The sequence below is a fragment of the Lampetra fluviatilis genome, chromosome 31, assembly GCF_964198595.1.
Source record: "Lampetra fluviatilis chromosome 31, kcLamFluv1.1, whole genome shotgun sequence".
NCBI classification, from domain to species: domain Eukaryota; kingdom Metazoa; phylum Chordata; class Hyperoartia; order Petromyzontiformes; family Petromyzontidae; genus Lampetra; species Lampetra fluviatilis.
The window spans coordinates 10,153,539-10,172,005 of NC_136305.1; the positions used below are offsets into that span (position 1 = coordinate 10,153,539).

The 18,467-nt window shown below is 51.5% G+C and overlaps 1 protein-coding gene across 7 annotated transcripts in view; it reads right to left on the reverse strand.

Moving 5' to 3' along the window:
• Nucleotides 1-35: 35 nt before the first annotated feature.
• The window catches only part of LOC144943535 (retinoic acid receptor beta-like), a 112,794-nt gene continuing 94,362 nt past the window's right edge, over nt 36-18,467 (reverse strand). For all 7 annotated transcript variants that reach the window (XM_078871079.1, XM_078871080.1, XM_078871078.1 and 4 more), the window contains 5 exons: nt 16,946-17,106; nt 8,354-8,530; nt 3,955-4,159; nt 2,909-3,067; nt 36-2,267 (listed from right to left, as the gene is read on the reverse strand). In XM_078871079.1, coding sequence (XP_078727205.1) covers nt 2,008-2,267; nt 2,909-3,067; nt 3,955-4,159; nt 8,354-8,530; nt 16,946-17,106 — 962 coding nt within the window. In that variant the 3' untranslated portion in view covers nt 36-2,007. The remainder of the gene's footprint in view (nt 2,268-2,908; nt 3,068-3,954; nt 4,160-8,353; nt 8,531-16,945; nt 17,107-18,467) is intronic.

Consider the following 18,467-nt stretch of genomic DNA (forward strand, 5'->3'; position numbering starts at 1 on the left):
GTTTATTAAATATAACTTGGATAACAATACTTATTTGAAAGTCAGATTTGGCCAAAATTTACATTTTAATCTTAAAAATACTCAAGTAAATTTCATATTACAATGAATAAGGTGGATTAGCATGCTCAAGTTAAGCACCAGATAAGTAACTCATTAATTCAGTCAACCAGTGTTCCAAATGTTCTGTAATGACCAACCATAACATTTCTTGAAGTACATTAAGATAAATATACTTTATTTTTCTGTTGATAGGTTGAGAAAAGTTGCAATGTTTCATCTGAACTTCGGGACTTAGCTAAAGTATATACAAATCACCACAAGTGACTCAAATCTACAAACCAAAAAATCCTAATTCTGTTATGGCAGTTTACATGTTTTCAGCAAATATGAGAATACACGTGGTGACAGCGGCCTACTGAATCAGAGGGCTTGACAACATACAAAACAATGCTCCACGCAACCCCTTTCACAACATTCATCTATGAAGTGAGGGTTTGCATAAAATGGTGAACGATTCTTTTCAAAACCCTGCTTGTGACGAGTGTAAACATACGGTAGTGAAATGCCTTGGCGTATTAAAACAAAAAATGGGGGAAGTCGGTTACAAAGTTTTTAGGATTCATGATTACAATTTAATGTGAGGAAGTAGAAAAGTGGCTAATTTAAACTTTTCCACAAAATCCTTCAGTGTAGTAAAATACATGTGCTCAAAATACTTGCAAATTATTCATTAAATTAAGACTACTCGTCAGCGTAAGACCTACATGACGTGCTCGTGAATACTTGAAAAGGCAAATATGTTACAGTCCCATGGCAACAGTCGTTACAATGATCTTAGACATCCCTCCGTCCTTCACGACCTGAAGGAAGGCATAAAACATCACAAAATGACATTTCCACCCCCCCCCCCCAACCTTTTTAAAAGTACAACTCATAGATACAAGACATCTGAAAGATTCAATAAAACAGTAGTTTGCGAAACATTTCATTTGATATTTTTTTTTTCATTTTTCAAAATCGGTACAAAAATATTAAAGTGACTTGTGTTTTGGAAACAAAAAAATTATTACTTTCATTTATTTACCGTCGGAACATGAACAAGCAGCCCTCTAAAACTGCAGTAATGTTTCGGCTCAACCTAACTTTGCTTCTCGCACTCATAGCTGAATGTAATACTCTATAAATGCTGGTGTTGACAAAGCTCTTGCCTGTGTGGGTGGGAAAGACCCAGAGGGCGTTTTCACATCCTCCTGTGAACTCGCATTCAGACCTCCCAAACTAATCTGGTTTTCATACAAAATAATTACGCCTTATCTTGTCTACCTATTATGTCCGGTGTAAATGATGTAATCCCAGACTTGTCATTTGCGGCCAATTTGTGTTAATCCACAATAAACATTGCACCTTTAGTGATACTTGAAAAATACATTGAAGAAAAGACATTGGTCAACCAATTGCCCAGATGTATTATTTATTAAAACAAATGCACTATTAACTGAACTTCAGAAGGCATTAGAAAACAATTGTTTAACTAAAGCAGTGCTTTTCATTAAAAAAAGAATGCTTGTAATTTCTTCATGTGTTCAAACTTGGGATATTCAACCATTCTCACTAAATCTTTCCAATGTGACAACTGAATTGGCTCCACACGTTTGCTGCTGCTGCAAGATGTGAAATTGAGCAACAGTACAAACATCACCTTCATGTGCACATTTACATTGCTGGAAAACACTTCCTGGAGCAGTCTTCTGCAACGCATCTCCCAGTGGCCAAAATCCCAACGATGAACCCGTTTTTTTAATGACGGGATTTTGAAAAAGTTCACACTCGTAAAACGTTCTTAATTATATGGAGCCGTTGGCTCAAACAATTAACAGTCTTATAAAACAACGCTTTTTTTTCCTCTCCTTTTGAATCGACCTTGAAAAGTTTCGCTCGCGTGCGACAGAAAGGTCAACTTCCTGCACGAGTCCAATTGCTTGTGGCTCTTCACCGTCGCGCGGAGCATCAGTTGCCGGCCACGGGAGGGGTCTGCGAGATCTTGGAGCTTGTCTTCTGCGCGAGCGCCAGTCCTTTCCCGTGCGGCGCGACGTGCGCCGGCTCGGGCGTGCCGGCCGTGGGCGGCGTGGCCTCGGGTGTGCCGGGGCTCGAGCTTCCGCTGGTCGTGCACCCCGCCTCCGAGCCGTACGAATTTTCCAGCATCTCCTGGATGAGGGGAGGCATGGAGCCCGGAATCTCCATCTTCAGCGTGATCACCCGCTCCGTACCTGCCGGGGCACAAGCGAGAGAGCGGGCGCAACGGGCGGTTCGGATGGATAGCGACGTTGGGGGTGGGGGGGGGGTGATGATGCCTGTGGCGCCGCGGCAACTTTGCGCAGCATGTGGGCATAGGACCACCCCTGTTGTGCATTACGACCGTTCCGAGACATCTGCGAGTTGCAGGGTGGGTGTGCCGTTCACCGCTGAATCACAGAACGCCCAAGCGGTTAGCATTCGTTTTATTTAGGCTTAGTGCCATTGTTTTAAAAGACATTGTAATCACCGCAAAGAACTGTAACGACACGACCGCACTCTAACAGCAAACACCAAACTGCCACACGCCCTCCCGCATGGCCTTGTGGGAGCCTCGATATCGATAGAGTTAATTAATTTTAGTTTTTTTTCTGGGTCATCGGAACAGGTTGACAGCTCACACTAAGCGGGGCTATGGCATGGCCGAAGATGGCAAAATCCTGTGGCCATTTGTATCAAATGCTCAAACTGATATTTCTCTTAGGTTTGACCATTTCAAGATGGCTCACACTTGAACCATAACTGAAGGAGTGTTTGACACAACACCAGTTCTACGGACCGAACTTCCACCTGCTCAGCCGGTGGTGGCCGTGCCGCTTTGTGACGGCGAGCTCACCCTTGGCACTGATGCCGCGTAGGTCGGTGATCTTCATGAGGAGCTTGGGGAACATGTGTGGCTTGTCGGGTCGCCGCCGGCGCACGTACACCTTCATGGCTTCCAGCAGCGGCTCCTGTAGCCGCTCCACCTTCTCTGGCTCCTCCAGGTCCTGCCGGTCTGCGCGCACAAAAGACAAAGATCCCCCATATAGCATTAACAGACTGTTGGGGCAAGTGCTGTCAGCGAGCACCCATCCAGGCCAGCACGGCACACAAGCGGGTGGGTGGCTAGCACCACGCCCGGGCCGCCTTCGTCTCCCAAGTGGCGATGTTTACACACTTAACCAGGTGCTCATTTGAGGCCGAGACGACCTAGGGGAGGCCCAGGACCGGTTCAGATATTCGTCACCGATGTTGGCTGTGAGTAGGAATCGAACTCCGGTCGCCTGGTTCATAGCGCAGTCCGCTTACCGCTGCGCCACCCTTTCCCAAGTGCTTTTATCGAGCACCGATTAAGGCTGACACAGCACATGAGTGGGTGGGTGGCCAGCGCCACGTCTAGCCGCCTTTGTCTCCCCAGTGCTGATAATTAATGTGTGCTAGGTGTTCATTTAAGACCCAATCGACCTAGGGAGAGGCCCTGATCCAGTTTCAGATATCTGTCACCGATTTTGGCTGTGAAAGGGAATCAAACTGGGGTCACCGGGTTCATAGGACAGTGCGCCAACTACGATACTCCCCATGCATGCACATACTGTACACTTGCGCACGCATGTAAGGTCACACACAAAGATCCACCGAATAGCCTTAACGGACTGTTAGGGCAAGTGCTGTTCGCAAGCACCTATGAAGGCCGGCATGGCACACGAGCCAGCACCACGCCCGGTTGCCTTTGTATCCCCAGTGGCGATGTTTACACACACTGCACCAGGTACTCATTTGAGGCTGAGTCGACCTAGGGGAGGCCCAGGACCGGTTCGAATAATCGGCACTGGTGTTGGTTGCCATGAGCGGGAACGGCTACACTGCACGAAAGGCCACGCTGTGGCCAGGGTCTGCCGGCACCTCCAGAGATGAGGCAGATGGCGGCGAGCAGGCCAGCCTCCGTGTCGTCCACACTCAGGGGCAGCAGCTGGTTGGCAAAGGTGAACACGAGGTCGGTGAGCGGCCCGAAGCCCGCGTTGTGCATCTGCGTGCGGTTAAGCGTCAGGCCGTCTGAGAACGTCATCGTGTCCTGCTCCGGGGTGTAGCGCGTGCAGATCCGCAGGATCTGGGGGGGGACGGATGCCAAGGCGGAGAGAGAGAGACAGACACACTTGGCTGCAGTGTTGCCACTAAAGAACATCCGGGTTTAAAGTACCTCAAGAATCAACGGTTCACGCTGAATCGAATCGGCACATTTCACGGCAGATCCAAGTTCGTAAACGGATATTCATATTTTCGGCATGAAATTGTGGAAACGCCGATCGGATTGCACGACCTGGAGAGCAGTGAACCGCTGGGAACTCCGATATTTCAACGGAGGCATTGAAGCAACCCACCGTAGAGCAAACTGAAGCCTTCTTCCCGCTAACTTATCTGAGGGCAGACCTAGAAATTGCTCTTCATCCAGACAAAAGCCAGAGAGTGCTGCCACCAAGGCGAAGAGTTTATGAACTTGTTAGGGTCAGCGGCGAGCGTGGCGCTGGCTCGCTGACGCGCTCACCGCCATGGATGACGCGGCCTGCAAATCCTCAATCTCTTAATCGATTAACAATTATTTCGGTTAAAAGATACATTGTTAAGAATTCTCCCGTATTCACGCAGTAACCTTTCTCGCTGAGCCGGTCTCAATAAACCCATTTTTTAAACGTGCACTTTGGAAAGGTGAATCGTTTGCTGTTTTTGTTGTTGTTGAACTCCTCATCCTCGCGCGGAAGGACAAAACGCACTTGAAGGTAAATCAACCGTAATATGAAGATGAGTAACGAGGGAAAGTGTTAACCGGACACTGGCATGGTGGAGGCACCGGCGGCCTCCATCGTTCGCTGGCCCCCCCAACCTTTCGACAAGGCCCGCCACCCCAGCCGTGTCCGCGACTCGGACGACGCCGATGATTTTAAGCCGTGACTGAAAGCTTAACGTCCTACGCCATCGCTGGGCTCGGTGCAATGTCGTTTATTCATTTACGGAAACTCGACTCTTCACGTGAAGAGCGCTTTGTGATTTTTCAAAGCAAGGTACTCTACATTAATACAGTAGCCCCTCGTTTAACGTTTTCAATCCGTTCCCCCAAAAACTACTGTGGACCAACATAACTGTTAATCGATTTCACTTATAAGTTGAGAACTGTTTCCACTGCCAAAACAGAAAACGTGACAATGTAAACAAAGCCAGTCGAGCTCTAAACGATAATAAATGGGCGTCGCTGATTGGCTGAGGGCATGGCTCAGCCCCACTTACGAGCACTCGGATTGGCCGAAATTGACGCCCGCGTGCATAATGTAACAATCCCGTTAATCAAAATGTTAACGTTAAACGATAACCGAAAAACCGTTTACAACTGTCACTATTAACCGAGGGACTAGTGTAATGTATTATTATTAACTCTTAAACAGCACAGAGGAATTTATGTAAAATACAGCAGTCAATTTTTAGTCATAAATGGTTTATATTTAGTCTGTCGATTTTTTTTGGGGTGAAAATTTTCACGTGGAATTTTCCAATTTACTCTGATTCTGTATATAGCACGTTAAGACAACGCAATGGAGGAATTCGCTTTTTAATAAAAAAAAAATAACGTTCAATAATTGGGCCATTTTGGCTAAAATCGACGTAGGTTAGTATGTCGATTTATTTTGCGTGAGACTTTTAATGTGGAATTTTCCAAATCCCTTCAATATACAGCAGTGTGAGCCTAAGCATAATGGAGGAATTCACTTTAATTGAAAAATAAAGCCAAAGAAATCACCCATATTTAGTCAAAATAAAATAGATATGTTGATTTTCTTTGGGTGATAAACTGAATATGGATTTTCCCAATTTTCTTAAAATACAAAGCACAGTAAGCCTAAACGCAGTGGTGTATTTTGAGCGCAAAAACGACATTTAGATTCAACTAAAAAATAATTGGTATTTATTGATAAAGATTGTGAAGAGAAGGATGAGTAAGAGATCAAATTAAATTTTTAAAAAACATTGCAACGAAATAAAGCAACGGAAATCATAATTTAACAGACTAGTTTGGCCCAACGTGTCATTCAAGGACGAATATGGATGCTATGCCCTGGGCAGAAAGACATCTATTTAATAAGCAGACAACAAGCAAGGCGCTGCAGAGGAGACACATCGTATTGGATAACTGATGATACAGAACACTGCGAGCGCTATTGGAAACTGAAAACTGGGCCGCAGTGCCCATGCGCGGAGTAAATCAGGACACAAGCAACGGTTCAGTGCAATTGAAACCGAGCCGATGTGGAAAACAGAGATGGTGGTGTTTGGCGGTGCGGCAAAGTTGCCTTCACCTTTGTTGTGGCTTTTCTACGACGCATATTTCCGAGTTTGCATTCCCACTTTACCTTCCTTCAGTGTTAATAATAATCCGGAGCCACTGACACATCAACTCAACACAGGTCCTCTCGCCCCATAAACACCAGCAGCGTCCAATCTCCCCAAAACGAGTAAGATGAATTGACTGCCAGATCGCTCGATATTTAAAGGCAGACAGATGGGCTGTCAGCCACGCACTGTTTTAAGTTATCCAATCCATCACGGGCGGTGAAGAGATCTCTTTGAGTCAAGGCCAAGGCAAGGTCAGGCCCCTGACAGAATGTTATAGCTAGGCCTCACTTCAAAGCTGCCCTTCAGTGTTTCGCAGCCGCCGCGGCCTTGCGCTACGTTGGAAAAAAAAAAAAAAAGCTCATTAAAATTAAGGTCTGTCCGAGGGCGACACACGGACGACAGCCGTGTGGCATTACGGGACTGTCACTCCTCATGCCGAGGGACACAACGAAGGAGCGACCCGTCCGCCGCGGTGATCTGCCTGCCACGACGCACGCGGCTTTGTTGAAGTGCTTGGCGGCGCCGAAACCCCTCGTCGCTTGCCCCTTGTCGTTTTTAATTTAACGTTGATTAAGGTTTTTTTTTTTTACGCGCCTCGAAAAACATTTTAATTGGAACATTTTGGCGTGAAACGCCGTTTGCCGACATCTCTTCTCCAATTATTTGGATTCGTAAACGAGGAGAAACGGTGGCGTTGAACCGCTCAAGGCAGTGAACTCGGCAAGACAAACCCCAGAGCACAATTGGCACTGTGACCGCAAAAGAACCTCTCTCCCTCTCTCGCGGCAGGGTAGGCAATCGTTTGCAGTTCCCCCCCTTCCTTCGGATTCCTGCCCCCTTCAGCAAAAAAAAACAAAGCGGGGAAAAAGGGAAAATCGTGAAAAACCAGGAGGCACCTACGCCCGCACCAAACCCACCCCCCGATCTCCCGAGAGAATACGCTCCAGCCAGCTCCACGGAAGTTCTTTGGATGCCACGAGGAGGTACGGGAGATGGACAAAGGTTAAAAGCTCAAGAGGGGGGTTGCAGCTGAAGTCGTGGTTATGTTCTAATGGAGAGGATGTCGGTGGGGGTCGAGGCGATGGGCAGCAGGGTTAGAGCATTAAGCTGCCTTGTGTGCGCCTATGAGACACGGCCGCCTTGGCTGACGATAATCATGCTTCTCTGCACAATTTTACGATTTTTGTTGCATTTTCCACGTTTCCGGTCCATATTCCACAGCAGGTCAATCCTCTAGGCGCATTGGCACGTTGCATTAACATTAGTAGCTTCAGATTTCTGAAAATGTCAACCTGCTCTCGTCTGCCGTATCATTATTGTTATTTTAATCCCAATTCACTTTCAATAACTGCTGTAGACATACACACGGACTCGGACACATTGACCACGAGCTTTCTTTCAAAACATTTTCTACAGTATTTATTTGTACGCTAATTTCGTTTTGATAATGTTCACCTTGAGCCTAACTTAATAAATCCTTCTTTATTTATGTTTCTTATATAATTTCCTCATGTTGTCATGGTGACGATATCATCAGCAACGCCACAGTGGTGAGATGTTAACTAACTCGCCTGGTATACAGGAGGTCGTGGGTTCAATCCCAACCCTGATGCCTGTGTATTTGAAGTTTGCATGCTCTCCCCGTGGTCGCGTGGATTTTTATCCAGGTCCCCCGGCTTATCCCCCCACATTTAAAAACACGAGTTTAAGAGTATTTGGCTGCTGTAAATATCACACGATAAGCCACTTCGTTTGTAGCCAGGTCGCTGCTGAAAAAGAGCTACATAGCTCAGTGGGCCTTACCTGGTTGAAATAAAAAAAATAGTTGTTAACAGTTAGTTAGCAAACACGAGAGAGTGCCGAGTGCAAAGCTGCACGGCCGCGGCGGCAGTGCCGCCACCATCGCCCGTGGCGCTCTCACCAGGATGTCGAGGCAGGCGGCCTTCAGCAGCGTGATCTGGTCAGCGATGGAGAGGTTGACGAACCCGGGCAGGCGCTTGGCGAACTCCACGATCTTGATGATGCACTTGGTGGCCAGCTCGCTGAACTTGTCCCACAGGCCCAGGTCCAGCTGCACACGGTGGTCGGCGCTCGAGTTCTGCGGACGCCACGACGTCAGCGGTCAGCGGGCGGCGGGTGGGCGACGACACTCAAGCCCCTCGCTCAGCACTCGCGAGAGACTCAGACCGCTAGTGAAGGACTCGGGGAAAGAACCGACTCAAGTTTGTCCTTCCCCCCCAGCGCCGCCGATTAGCACGGTTGGCTATGTACGGTGCAAAAAAAGCTCAACGTACTTAGATACGTACAAGAGGTCACCACGAACAATGCTGCTGATGCCACCAGGCTGTGCCATCGCTTTACTTCTGATATATCACTCGGTTGTAATGCATTCGACGTTCAGCCACCAAGGTCTGTCTCACCATCTGCCGACCTCTGGGTGTCACTGCAATGCCGGCCTGGGTAACCTGTCCTCCTCCGTCCTGCATCTGCATCACGCCCATTGCAACCTCCTCTTCCTGATTTAATCTCCGACACTTGCCTTGCGCGTGGTTTAATGTTGAACTGCCAAGTTGCTTACAGTTTCCTGGAACGATGGAACAATTCATCCCCTGGTGATTCAATGAACTGCCAAGATACGGGGGTTCAGATCTGATTCAAGAATCTTGTTTTTTTTTGCAATGCTACAAATGCAGCGCCTACTATTTACTATTGGTTACTCTTTGTCTGTTTTACCAGGTAAGCCACATTGAGAAGGTCAATGAAGTGGCTTATCGCGTGGAAATTTATAGCAGCCAAATACTCTAACATGAATGTTGATTAAAAAAAAAATGTGGAAGGAAAAACCGGAGGACCCGGGAGAAAAATCCACGCGACCACGGGGAAAACACAAACTCCAAATGTACAGGCGTCAGGGTCGGAATCAAACTCATGACCTCCGAGGTAGTTAACATCTCATCACCATGGCACCACTTTAGAGCCCACAGGGTTACTTTATCAAGTGCAGATAAAAAATATAAACTTGATTCTGACACACACGAATGAATGCATCGTAACAGGCATACTATTTTACCATGAAATTCCTAACACCCTCCACCCGCACCAACATTCAAAGGCCGAAAGTTTACGCAACATAAGCTACACATTTCAACTCACGGTTGGTCATTCTGCTTCACCCTTTCCCATCAGTGTATGTCATTCCATTCCCATGACGTAAGTGTATGTCATTGGAACAGAAAGCTGGAGAAAAAGTAAAATAAAATCATAAGAGTGCGGTCGTGTCACTACAGTTCTCTGCGATGAGTACAATGCCATTAAGAAGAAGGGCGCTACTACGCCTCTCAAAATAAAATGAACGCGAATCGCTTGCGCATTCCAACATTCAGTGGTGAACGGGATCTTCCCTGCAACTTGCAAAAGTCTCGGAAGGCAAAAGGGTTAATGTGCAATTTTTCGGCCTAACGCGGGTGTCCGAGGGGAGCAATATAACGACACCCTGCCATGCCACCTCCACGGAAGGTCCCCGTGCGCTCGCCGGCTTAAGAACAACGCGGACGCCGCGGCCCTCTCGTGAGAAGGACTCAAGATGCTGCCACTAAATGACCTTGTCGATCGATTTATGCAAAGTGTGGCCTTAATGTACAACACAAAGGCATCGAGCAAAGTCAAACTTCTCACCCCCCCATGTCCCGACGGCTTCGTTGAAATCAATACGAAAGCAAGGCATTGTTTTACTCGAAACTTTTCCCTATATTTTTTTTTTCCGCCCGTCGCTCCCATCGGGACTCCTTTTCGCAACGCTCCGCCGAGCGAGGCCGCCGCTAATTCTCGGTTACCGAGGGACACCTCGCGCAAACACTTCGCCCCCACGAAGAGCGAGTTGTCCGAAAAGTGGCACCAGCCATTCCAGATAAACGTCAGCCCTGTGAAGCCGCGTCAGAATGTTCAGAGCGATTTCCTTATCGCGATGAAAATGTTGCCAATGCACACGCCCCCCCCCACCCTCCCCCCGTTAAGGCTGCATTACGCGTGGGAGTGCAACACTTTCAGCACAAACTTCAAACGGGTTTATTTGGTTTGTCCCAGGGGCACCGGAGTTGTTCCTCAATAAAAATAGGAGACACATCCTCCGTGTGCCAGCCCTTGGGGGGGTGGGGGCGGGTCGTCGCATCTGTCGCTCCGCGTTTATTACTTGCCTCGGAAAATAGGCCGAAAAAAAAACGTGAATCTCTGGGAAGCGGGACTGCCGAAGCGTACTCGTCACAGAGAGATAAAGCACTCCGCAAAAAAATGTGACCTGTCGCGCCTCTTGCAAATGACACCGTGTGTGTACAACGAATTTAGATTCGCTCGTAGAATCGCAGGATCATGAAAGTTGGCGCCCGCTTGCGAAGGCCTTCATCCAGCAGTGGAGTGGCCATGGCTGACGATGATGATTTATGATGCGACAGGCTGCGATCGAAACCACTACCTTTAATTTTCAAACGGCGATTTTTTTCCCCCTTATTTTATATAAACATCAACCGTGAATGATTGAATTTCAGAGCGTTAGAGCTTTTAAAAGCTTTCTCTGCTTTTGAGACGCACGCCACAACAATGCCACCACTTAAAGTGCTGCATCTTCCACAAAGCCCCAGAGGTACCTCCGTGAAGTCTCACCAGCAACTCCCGATGTATTAACTCTCTCCTCTTGGGCGGACGAACACTCCACGCTGGCTGGCTGTCTGGTGGCGGTGGCCATCCCTTGTTTGTGCACTCGCACGTCCGCGCGCAGAGAAAACAACCTCGGCACCGGCGCGCACCCGGACACGGAATCCCTTCGACCGGCCACCTGGCAGCGTGGGGCGTCTGTCGTGCGCTCGCGCGCGGTACGAATGCGGCGTGTGTGCTCTTGCGCAGTTGGAGGCAGTCGTCCTCCAACAACAACGGAGGGCGGAGGAGCGACGCTCACAACAACGAGCGGAGCGCCGGGTGGCTAAAGCACAGCAAGTTGGCACAGTAGGGGGCACAGGTGGTGCATCAGCCAGTCATCTCGGTCATCTCAGTCAGTCGACCCGTGGCATCTGGGTCTGCCCCGTGACCTCCTGCCGGCGGGCGTTCGACACTTCGCGTGGCCTCAAGGTGCACATAGCCTGGCACATGCGTCATGGTGACTTCACCGCCACTAAGTGGTGAATGGCGGTTGTTGTTGTTGTGTATGATGTACGTGGGTACATGGGTGGGTCGGGGGGGGGGCGTAGCAGTTAGCGCTACGCTGCGTTATGAAGCCGGCGACCCGGGTTTCGATTCCCGCTCACGGCCAACACCAGTGACGATTATCTGAACCGGTCCTGGGAATAACCCTAGGTCAACTCAGCCTGAAATTAGTACCCGGTGCTGTGTGTAAATATCGCCACTGGGAAGAAAAAGGTGGTCGGGCATGGTGCCAGCCACCCACCCCCTCGTGTACCGTGCCGGCCTTCATAGATGCTCTCTAACCAGCCCTTGCTACAACAGTCTGTTAAAGCTATAGCGAAGATTTTCGTCTTTTCTGTATGTAGTGCGCGCCGTGTGTGCGTGATGTGTGCAAGTGGTGCGGGTGTCTGGTTGCGCGTCCTGCACGTGGCGAACGGTGTGCGTGCTGCACGCGATGCACGTCCGTCGCTAGCGGCTGCTCCCCCGCCTCCCCACTCACTCTCTCCCCACTCACTCTCTCCCCACTCACTCTCTCCCCACTCACTCTCTCCCCACTCACTCTCTCCCCACTCACTCTCTCCCCACTCACTCTCTCCCCACTCACTCTCTCCCCACCTACGTCCGCCAGCTCCCGCGTTTGCCACTGCGATCCGGTGACCTTTTCAAAGCCACGGGATTGGGAGACAGCGCACTCAGCGTCGCGTGGACGTGCGCGACGGCGCCGCGACCTGCGAGGAAATGTCAAGGAGGGCGGCCGCCGCCGGCTATCGCCCGATCGCCCGAGATCGGCGGTGACGGCGCTGCCGCGACCGCGGCCGGAGACGCGCAGGCAGCTGGCGCCACAGACCGGCTCCGCGCAGTCATCATCATTCTTGTTATTGTTCGCGAGACGATTAACGCGACCGATTCGCGTGCGTTCCGTTTGGGAAAACGCATGGCCGCAAGTGTTGCTCGTCGCGAATCACAACACAGCCACGCGCACCGGTGCGCGTGGCTTTTGCCCTTCGGCAGCGATCGTCGCCGCAGAAATGAGCCTGCAGCTACATCGCCCTGAGCGCAGCCGGCCTCGTCGCATCTGAGACGCGAGGGTCTGAGCTTGGCGAGTAGTCCGCCTGGCAATACAGCAGCTTCGGCTGCAAGGTGGCCAGGCGATGGTAGTAGAGCGATGGATTTTTTTTCATCTATCCGTGCGGAGCTTTTAGCATTCCTGCCTTTTCTCACGATTGAATGGAATTTGGCGAAACACTCTGCGAGCATGTAAGCGGGACTGACGTAAAAAAAAAAAATTCTCTCGAGACTTGGCGGTGCTTTGCTGCGTAAATATCCGGCATCGTAGTCAGCACTTGGGAGGAAGGCCCGGGATGCGGCACACGCAGCGAATGCGCCAGGGTGCTCGTGCAAGCGCAACTAAGGCCTGCCGCTCACATTACGAGCACAGAGCCGCAATGGCTCCTCATCTCTCTATTTTAAGAACCGACAGAGATAAATCAAAATCACGAGTGGAGAAATGACAAGCGGGGCTTGTGCAAACGCGCAGACCTTCCCGTTGTTATACGAGCACGCCAAACAACTCTTTGCTCGGGGATGCTGCAATCCCGGAAATTTTACAAGCCACCATCACCCCCCCCCCCCTCAATTTATGGAAATAAATGACGCTATAAATGTTAAAAGGCCTGTCTCGAATCCCTTGTGTACCTCGGAATGCGCCGTGGTAGCAGTAAACGTCGGGCTTTGAAAAAAGCGCTCAGAGGAATTGTGATTCACATGTCACCAGGTCAGCGCCAGGCTCGCACGCGACCCGCGGCCGCCACCGACCCTCGGCATTTATAGCCGCGGAGGCCAGACACCCAGACACTGGGCGGCTTCAAGGGCACTGGCCCGGCGCTTCAAACGGCGGCGGCTGTATGTAGGTCAGAAGGCCCAATCAATACGCATTGACAGTTCAAAGGAAGCGCTGGCATTTATACTTTAAAGATTCCCATTGATGGAGCAAATTTAGAGGACATGAGAGCACTTTTAATATCACTCTTTGACAATTAATTTTATCTTGAAGTGTGTGTGTTTTTTTTTTCTCTCCTTGGAGTGAAATCTTTCGGCTGACTTTCAAATACGAATCGCTCGCCTGCTCGCCTCTGGGTGGAAAGGGCCCAGAGTGCACGGCCGATGATCCCCTCTGTGGCCATCGCGAGGAAACAAGCACGCGCTGTTTACACAGCTTACGTTACGCGGTTTACGCTGAGTGTTTTTTTTTATCTATGGGATGAAAACCGGAGAACCTGGAGGGAACCCATACAGAAGAGGAGGAGAACATACAAACTTCACACAGAAAGGTGCCGCGGTGGCGAGATGTTCACTACCTCGCCTGGTATGCAGGAGGTCGTGGGTTCGATCCCAACCCCGACACCTGTATATGTGGAGTTTGCATGTTCTCCCCGTGGTGGCGTGGATTTTCTCCGGGTCCTCTGGTTTTTCCCTTTCAGATTTAGAAACATGCTTTTGGAGTATTTGACTGCTATACATTTCCACGCGATAAGCCAATTTGTTGAACTGTCATTTGTGGCCAGGTCGCTTCTGAAAAGAGATATGTAGCTCAGTGGACCTAACCTGGGAAAATAAAATTGTTCAACTTCTATCAAGTGGTTAAATTTCGATTTTAAGCTTTCGTGACTGCAGGGATTCATATTCTTGGTTCTTTCTGTAAAGTCACGTAGAAGGGAAATAATGAAACGTCGTGAGAATGTTATTGTTTAATTTTTATTATTTCATTATTTCCCTTGTACGTGACTTAACTGTAAAAACCAAGAATACCTATAAAGTGCTCAATGAAACACAACCGTGGAATGTTAGCATGGTGTTCGCAACCCCATGTATTACAGACAAAGGGTGGGGAGGCTGCTGGGGACTTGCAATCCAGAGGTTGCTGGATCAATCTCCCACGCCTCTGTGCACCCAGCGGGTGGGGGGGGGGGGCAGGGGGTGGGGTGCACACGGGCACATCAGCGCATAGTGGGGTAAAGTGTGGGTAGTCCCAGCCCTTCCATGACGTTTTGGCCAGTGTAGAAGAGTAGGCCAAATACCCTCTTGAGGAGCTCCTCCATTGGAGGCTCTTCTCCCGGCGGTTGCGTGAGCAGGGCCGCAGGATCAGTGGTGAGGTGGCGCTGCCGACGTACGCCATTGTGGTTTTCGCCGCAGGCGACGAGCGAGCGCCGGATGATTTAGGGGGGGGGCTCCTGACCCACCCCCCCCGGAGGAAGCCGTGCATCCGTCATGCGCACGGTTAACGAGCAACCCCCGCCCACCCCCGTCGGCCGTGATCCTGCGTTGGGCGAAGGCCGTGGATGTCGAGACCAGGGCGCTGGCGGATGCGCTCGGCATTGGTGACCGTTGCTTGCGGGCAGCAGAAACGTCGTGCCGGGCGCACGTGCTCCGTGCTGGTGGATGTGCAGCTGTATCTTTGCCGCTCTCCGTTCGTGACGCGTAGCCGGCGAAGGGCCGTCGCGCCAAACGTGCGACCTACTTGCGACAGCGTTCGCATGAACCGCTCTTGCTGCTGCCAGACTCCGGCGTCTCGAGTGATTTGTTTGATCACGGTAGGGGGGGGGCGACCACGGGGGGCGGCGTCATTCCTGAGAAGGTCGCAGTCCACTTCGAATGTCGACCGCCAACTGAAATGCGTAATTACTACAACTACGCTGATTTACCGATGAAAGCCTCACCAAGTCTCCGATTAGCAGGGCTGGCTACATATGGGTGCGAAAGGAGCTCGACTTACGTACAAGGACTCTTTGTTGTCAGGGAGGACCCTAGAGGGTTTTCGCAGCAGGGGGCGATGTTGCTGTTGTGCTGTAATCCCAATTGAGTCATTTGCAGTGCAATCTTCCGGCATTGGGGATGTTCTTAGTCAACACCGGTTAAGTTGCGTGGGGTATTTTCTTTTTAGCTATGAGATGAAACCGAAGAACCCGGAGGAAACCCACACAGAGCAGTAGGAGAATACACAAACTCCACACAAACTCCACGCAGAAAGGCGCCCTCAACGCGAAGTGAACCGGGGTGCTCCTTGCCGTGAGGCACCAGTGCTACCTCCTGCGCCACGCTGCCGCTATGACTGGCGAGCAGTTCAGGTTTCACATCTGCATTCTGCTCACCTGCTTTCTGTCACGACTAATTACCATTACAACTGACTTTGGTGCCACACCGACGAGATACAAATCCTGAGCCACGAAGTTGATACTTTACTGTAACACGCCGAGAAACCAGCGGCCAATGGATTTACTTCCGTGGGACCCAACGTCGGGGACACGGGGAGGGGGGTGAGAGGCTCGCGAGCCAGCAGTGGATGCAAGGCCACTGGACGCCACACCGCTCCGTCGCTCCGCCGCAAGTGGCGGGGCCACTGCTGACCTCAGCGCAGGTCACCCACACGGACGCTAGTGCCAGCCAGAGCCGTCCCCTAGGGTACACGCGGCGAATCGGGGCGAACGCCCCAGGCCCCGAGCTTTGGGGGGGCCCCCGCGCTTCGACGTCACCGGTGTCAGATGTCATAGTTCCGTTTTAGTTTGAAGGTGTCGGGGGGGCGGGGGCGCACATTGTGTGCGAGTTGTCCCGGGCCCCACACTCGCCACCCCCACCCCCCTATGGACGGCCCTGGCGAGCGCTACTCGAAATAAACACGTGAATAAATAAGTTTGAAATAAGCGTGTTCCGCTATTATATACTCGCTCATGGCAGCAGCGCAGTATGTCCAGGAGCGAGATGCCAAGTCTGCTGGCCACGAAGTTTGGATGTGTTATTCTGACTCAATATAATTCTCGCTGCAGACAAGTGCCCTATTTTTTTCCCCATCAAATGACAATTCACATCCCAGATTGGAATTCATCAGCAGGGAGGGGCGGCTTCTAGAACGAGCATCAAGTCGACGCGGCGCACGACCCAAGAGCGGCGCCGTGGCTCACGCACAGGGACCAAGCGCCACCCTGGCACCCGCCGCGAAGACGTCTCCCCCCACCGCCCACGCGCAACACTCACGGGAGGAGGCGCGGCCCGAGCGGTCGTACCCGGCCACAGCAGGCACAGGCGCGCCGAGGGCACGGACATTACGCTCTCCAGAACACCCCCCTCGCGATAATAATGCCTGATCCGTATCTACAGCAAAACCTGGGGTCTGAAGCATGTGGCAATAAATCAGCCCGAACGCGGCCGAGTCGAGCGACAGCACCGGGGGAACGGGGACCGCATCACTCGCCACGCCGCGGCCTCACTCGCGCGCACGCACACCGCAGCGCCTGCCGGGCACACGCGCGAACCTCTCGGTCCCCGGCGCACACGTCGCCCGACTCACCATGGTGTACTTCCCCAGCTGGTAGAGCGACGGGAAGGTCTCCTGGTGGGCCTTGTGGACCTTCTCGATGAGGACTTCCATCTCGGCCGGCATGGCCAGGGTCTCCGAGGGCTCCTGCTTGGCCACATCCTTCTTCTTCTTGTTCCGGTCGTTCCGCACGGCTGCCGGGAGGAAGACAGAGGAGCGTCATTCATCGCGATAGAATGTCGTCGGCTCGTCCTACGTTTTGCTCGTGTGAAACGTAGGATGAGGCACGAGTTAAATACGGCTGAGGCCCGCGGCCTCGGCCCCCGCGGCTGATCGCTGAGGTCCTTGCCCCCGTGAGTCACTGCTGAGTGGCGTCGTGGAGATAAAAGGGAGTTCAAAACTATCGCGGTGGCGAAGAAACCGATAAAATGCGTTTCTTTGTTTTTGCTTGAAATGCTATCTCCTACAGGGCCCTTTGCGAAGCAGTAAAACGGCATCGGCACAATTATGGCAAAGTCACTTCCCGTCGTATCCTTGCACGGTGAGAGCCAACGACGCTCGTTTATAAACACGCAAGATTCCATCGCTGTCACTGCAAGCATTTACCACATGGCCTGCTGGCCAAACCCATAAAACTGCACTGGATATCTTAACCCTCGGACCATTCACCGCATCTCGTTTCCGGGTGCTCTGGCTTGTCATACCCAGTGCTTTCGCAGTTTAATGTGCAACGCACATATAAAATGTGAAATATAAGCGTCATGCGTCTGCAGTCGGCCCTCGTGGAACTAAAAGCGAGGCTCCCTGCTGCATGATCCAGTTAAACCCTGTTTAGTTGGTTTTTGAATCCCTCTCTAGATGCTGTTTTATGTAGAAACGCAGCCAACGAACCCGACTGGCCCACATTGCTCGCCGCAGGAACATTCGGCGGCCTCGTCTTTCTCAAGTGGGAAATCCTTCACATTTCAATCTACAAATAATCCCCACGTGGATAATTGCACGTCAACACATCCCCCCCCCCCCCCCCGTATTTATAGACCGGCAGAACAGGACGGGCACCGAGCGCGGCGCCTTGCGCCGACGCGTGCGGGCTTGTTGCGGAGGGAGGCGGCAGCGCCACGGGGGTTGCATCCTGCACGGGTCAGCGGGGTGAATAACCAACGGCGGCGACGGCGACGCCAAGCGCCAAAGCGTCCGGCAAAAACCTTTCCCCCCATCCCCCCCGCTCTGTGTGTGGTCAGCGGAGTTCATTCCATGACTGCACCCGCTGGGAGTCGAGGCCGCACCTGCCCCGCGATAGCTGCACCCGGGGGACACGGGCTGAGAAGACGACACGCTGCGGACGGGGGACTCGGTAATCGGCCGGGAAAACCCCGAACCTTTGCTGTGACGAACCCGCACGTCCGTCCGGAATTGCGCGGCCTACGCGGCTCCGCCTGGGAGCAACTCCACTCGAACCCGGCCAGAGATTCAGCCGTGGTTTTAACCGATTCCCAAGACCGGCGGGATTAATTTTGTCAGTAAACATCCGATAGCTTGACAACTCAAGGGGGCG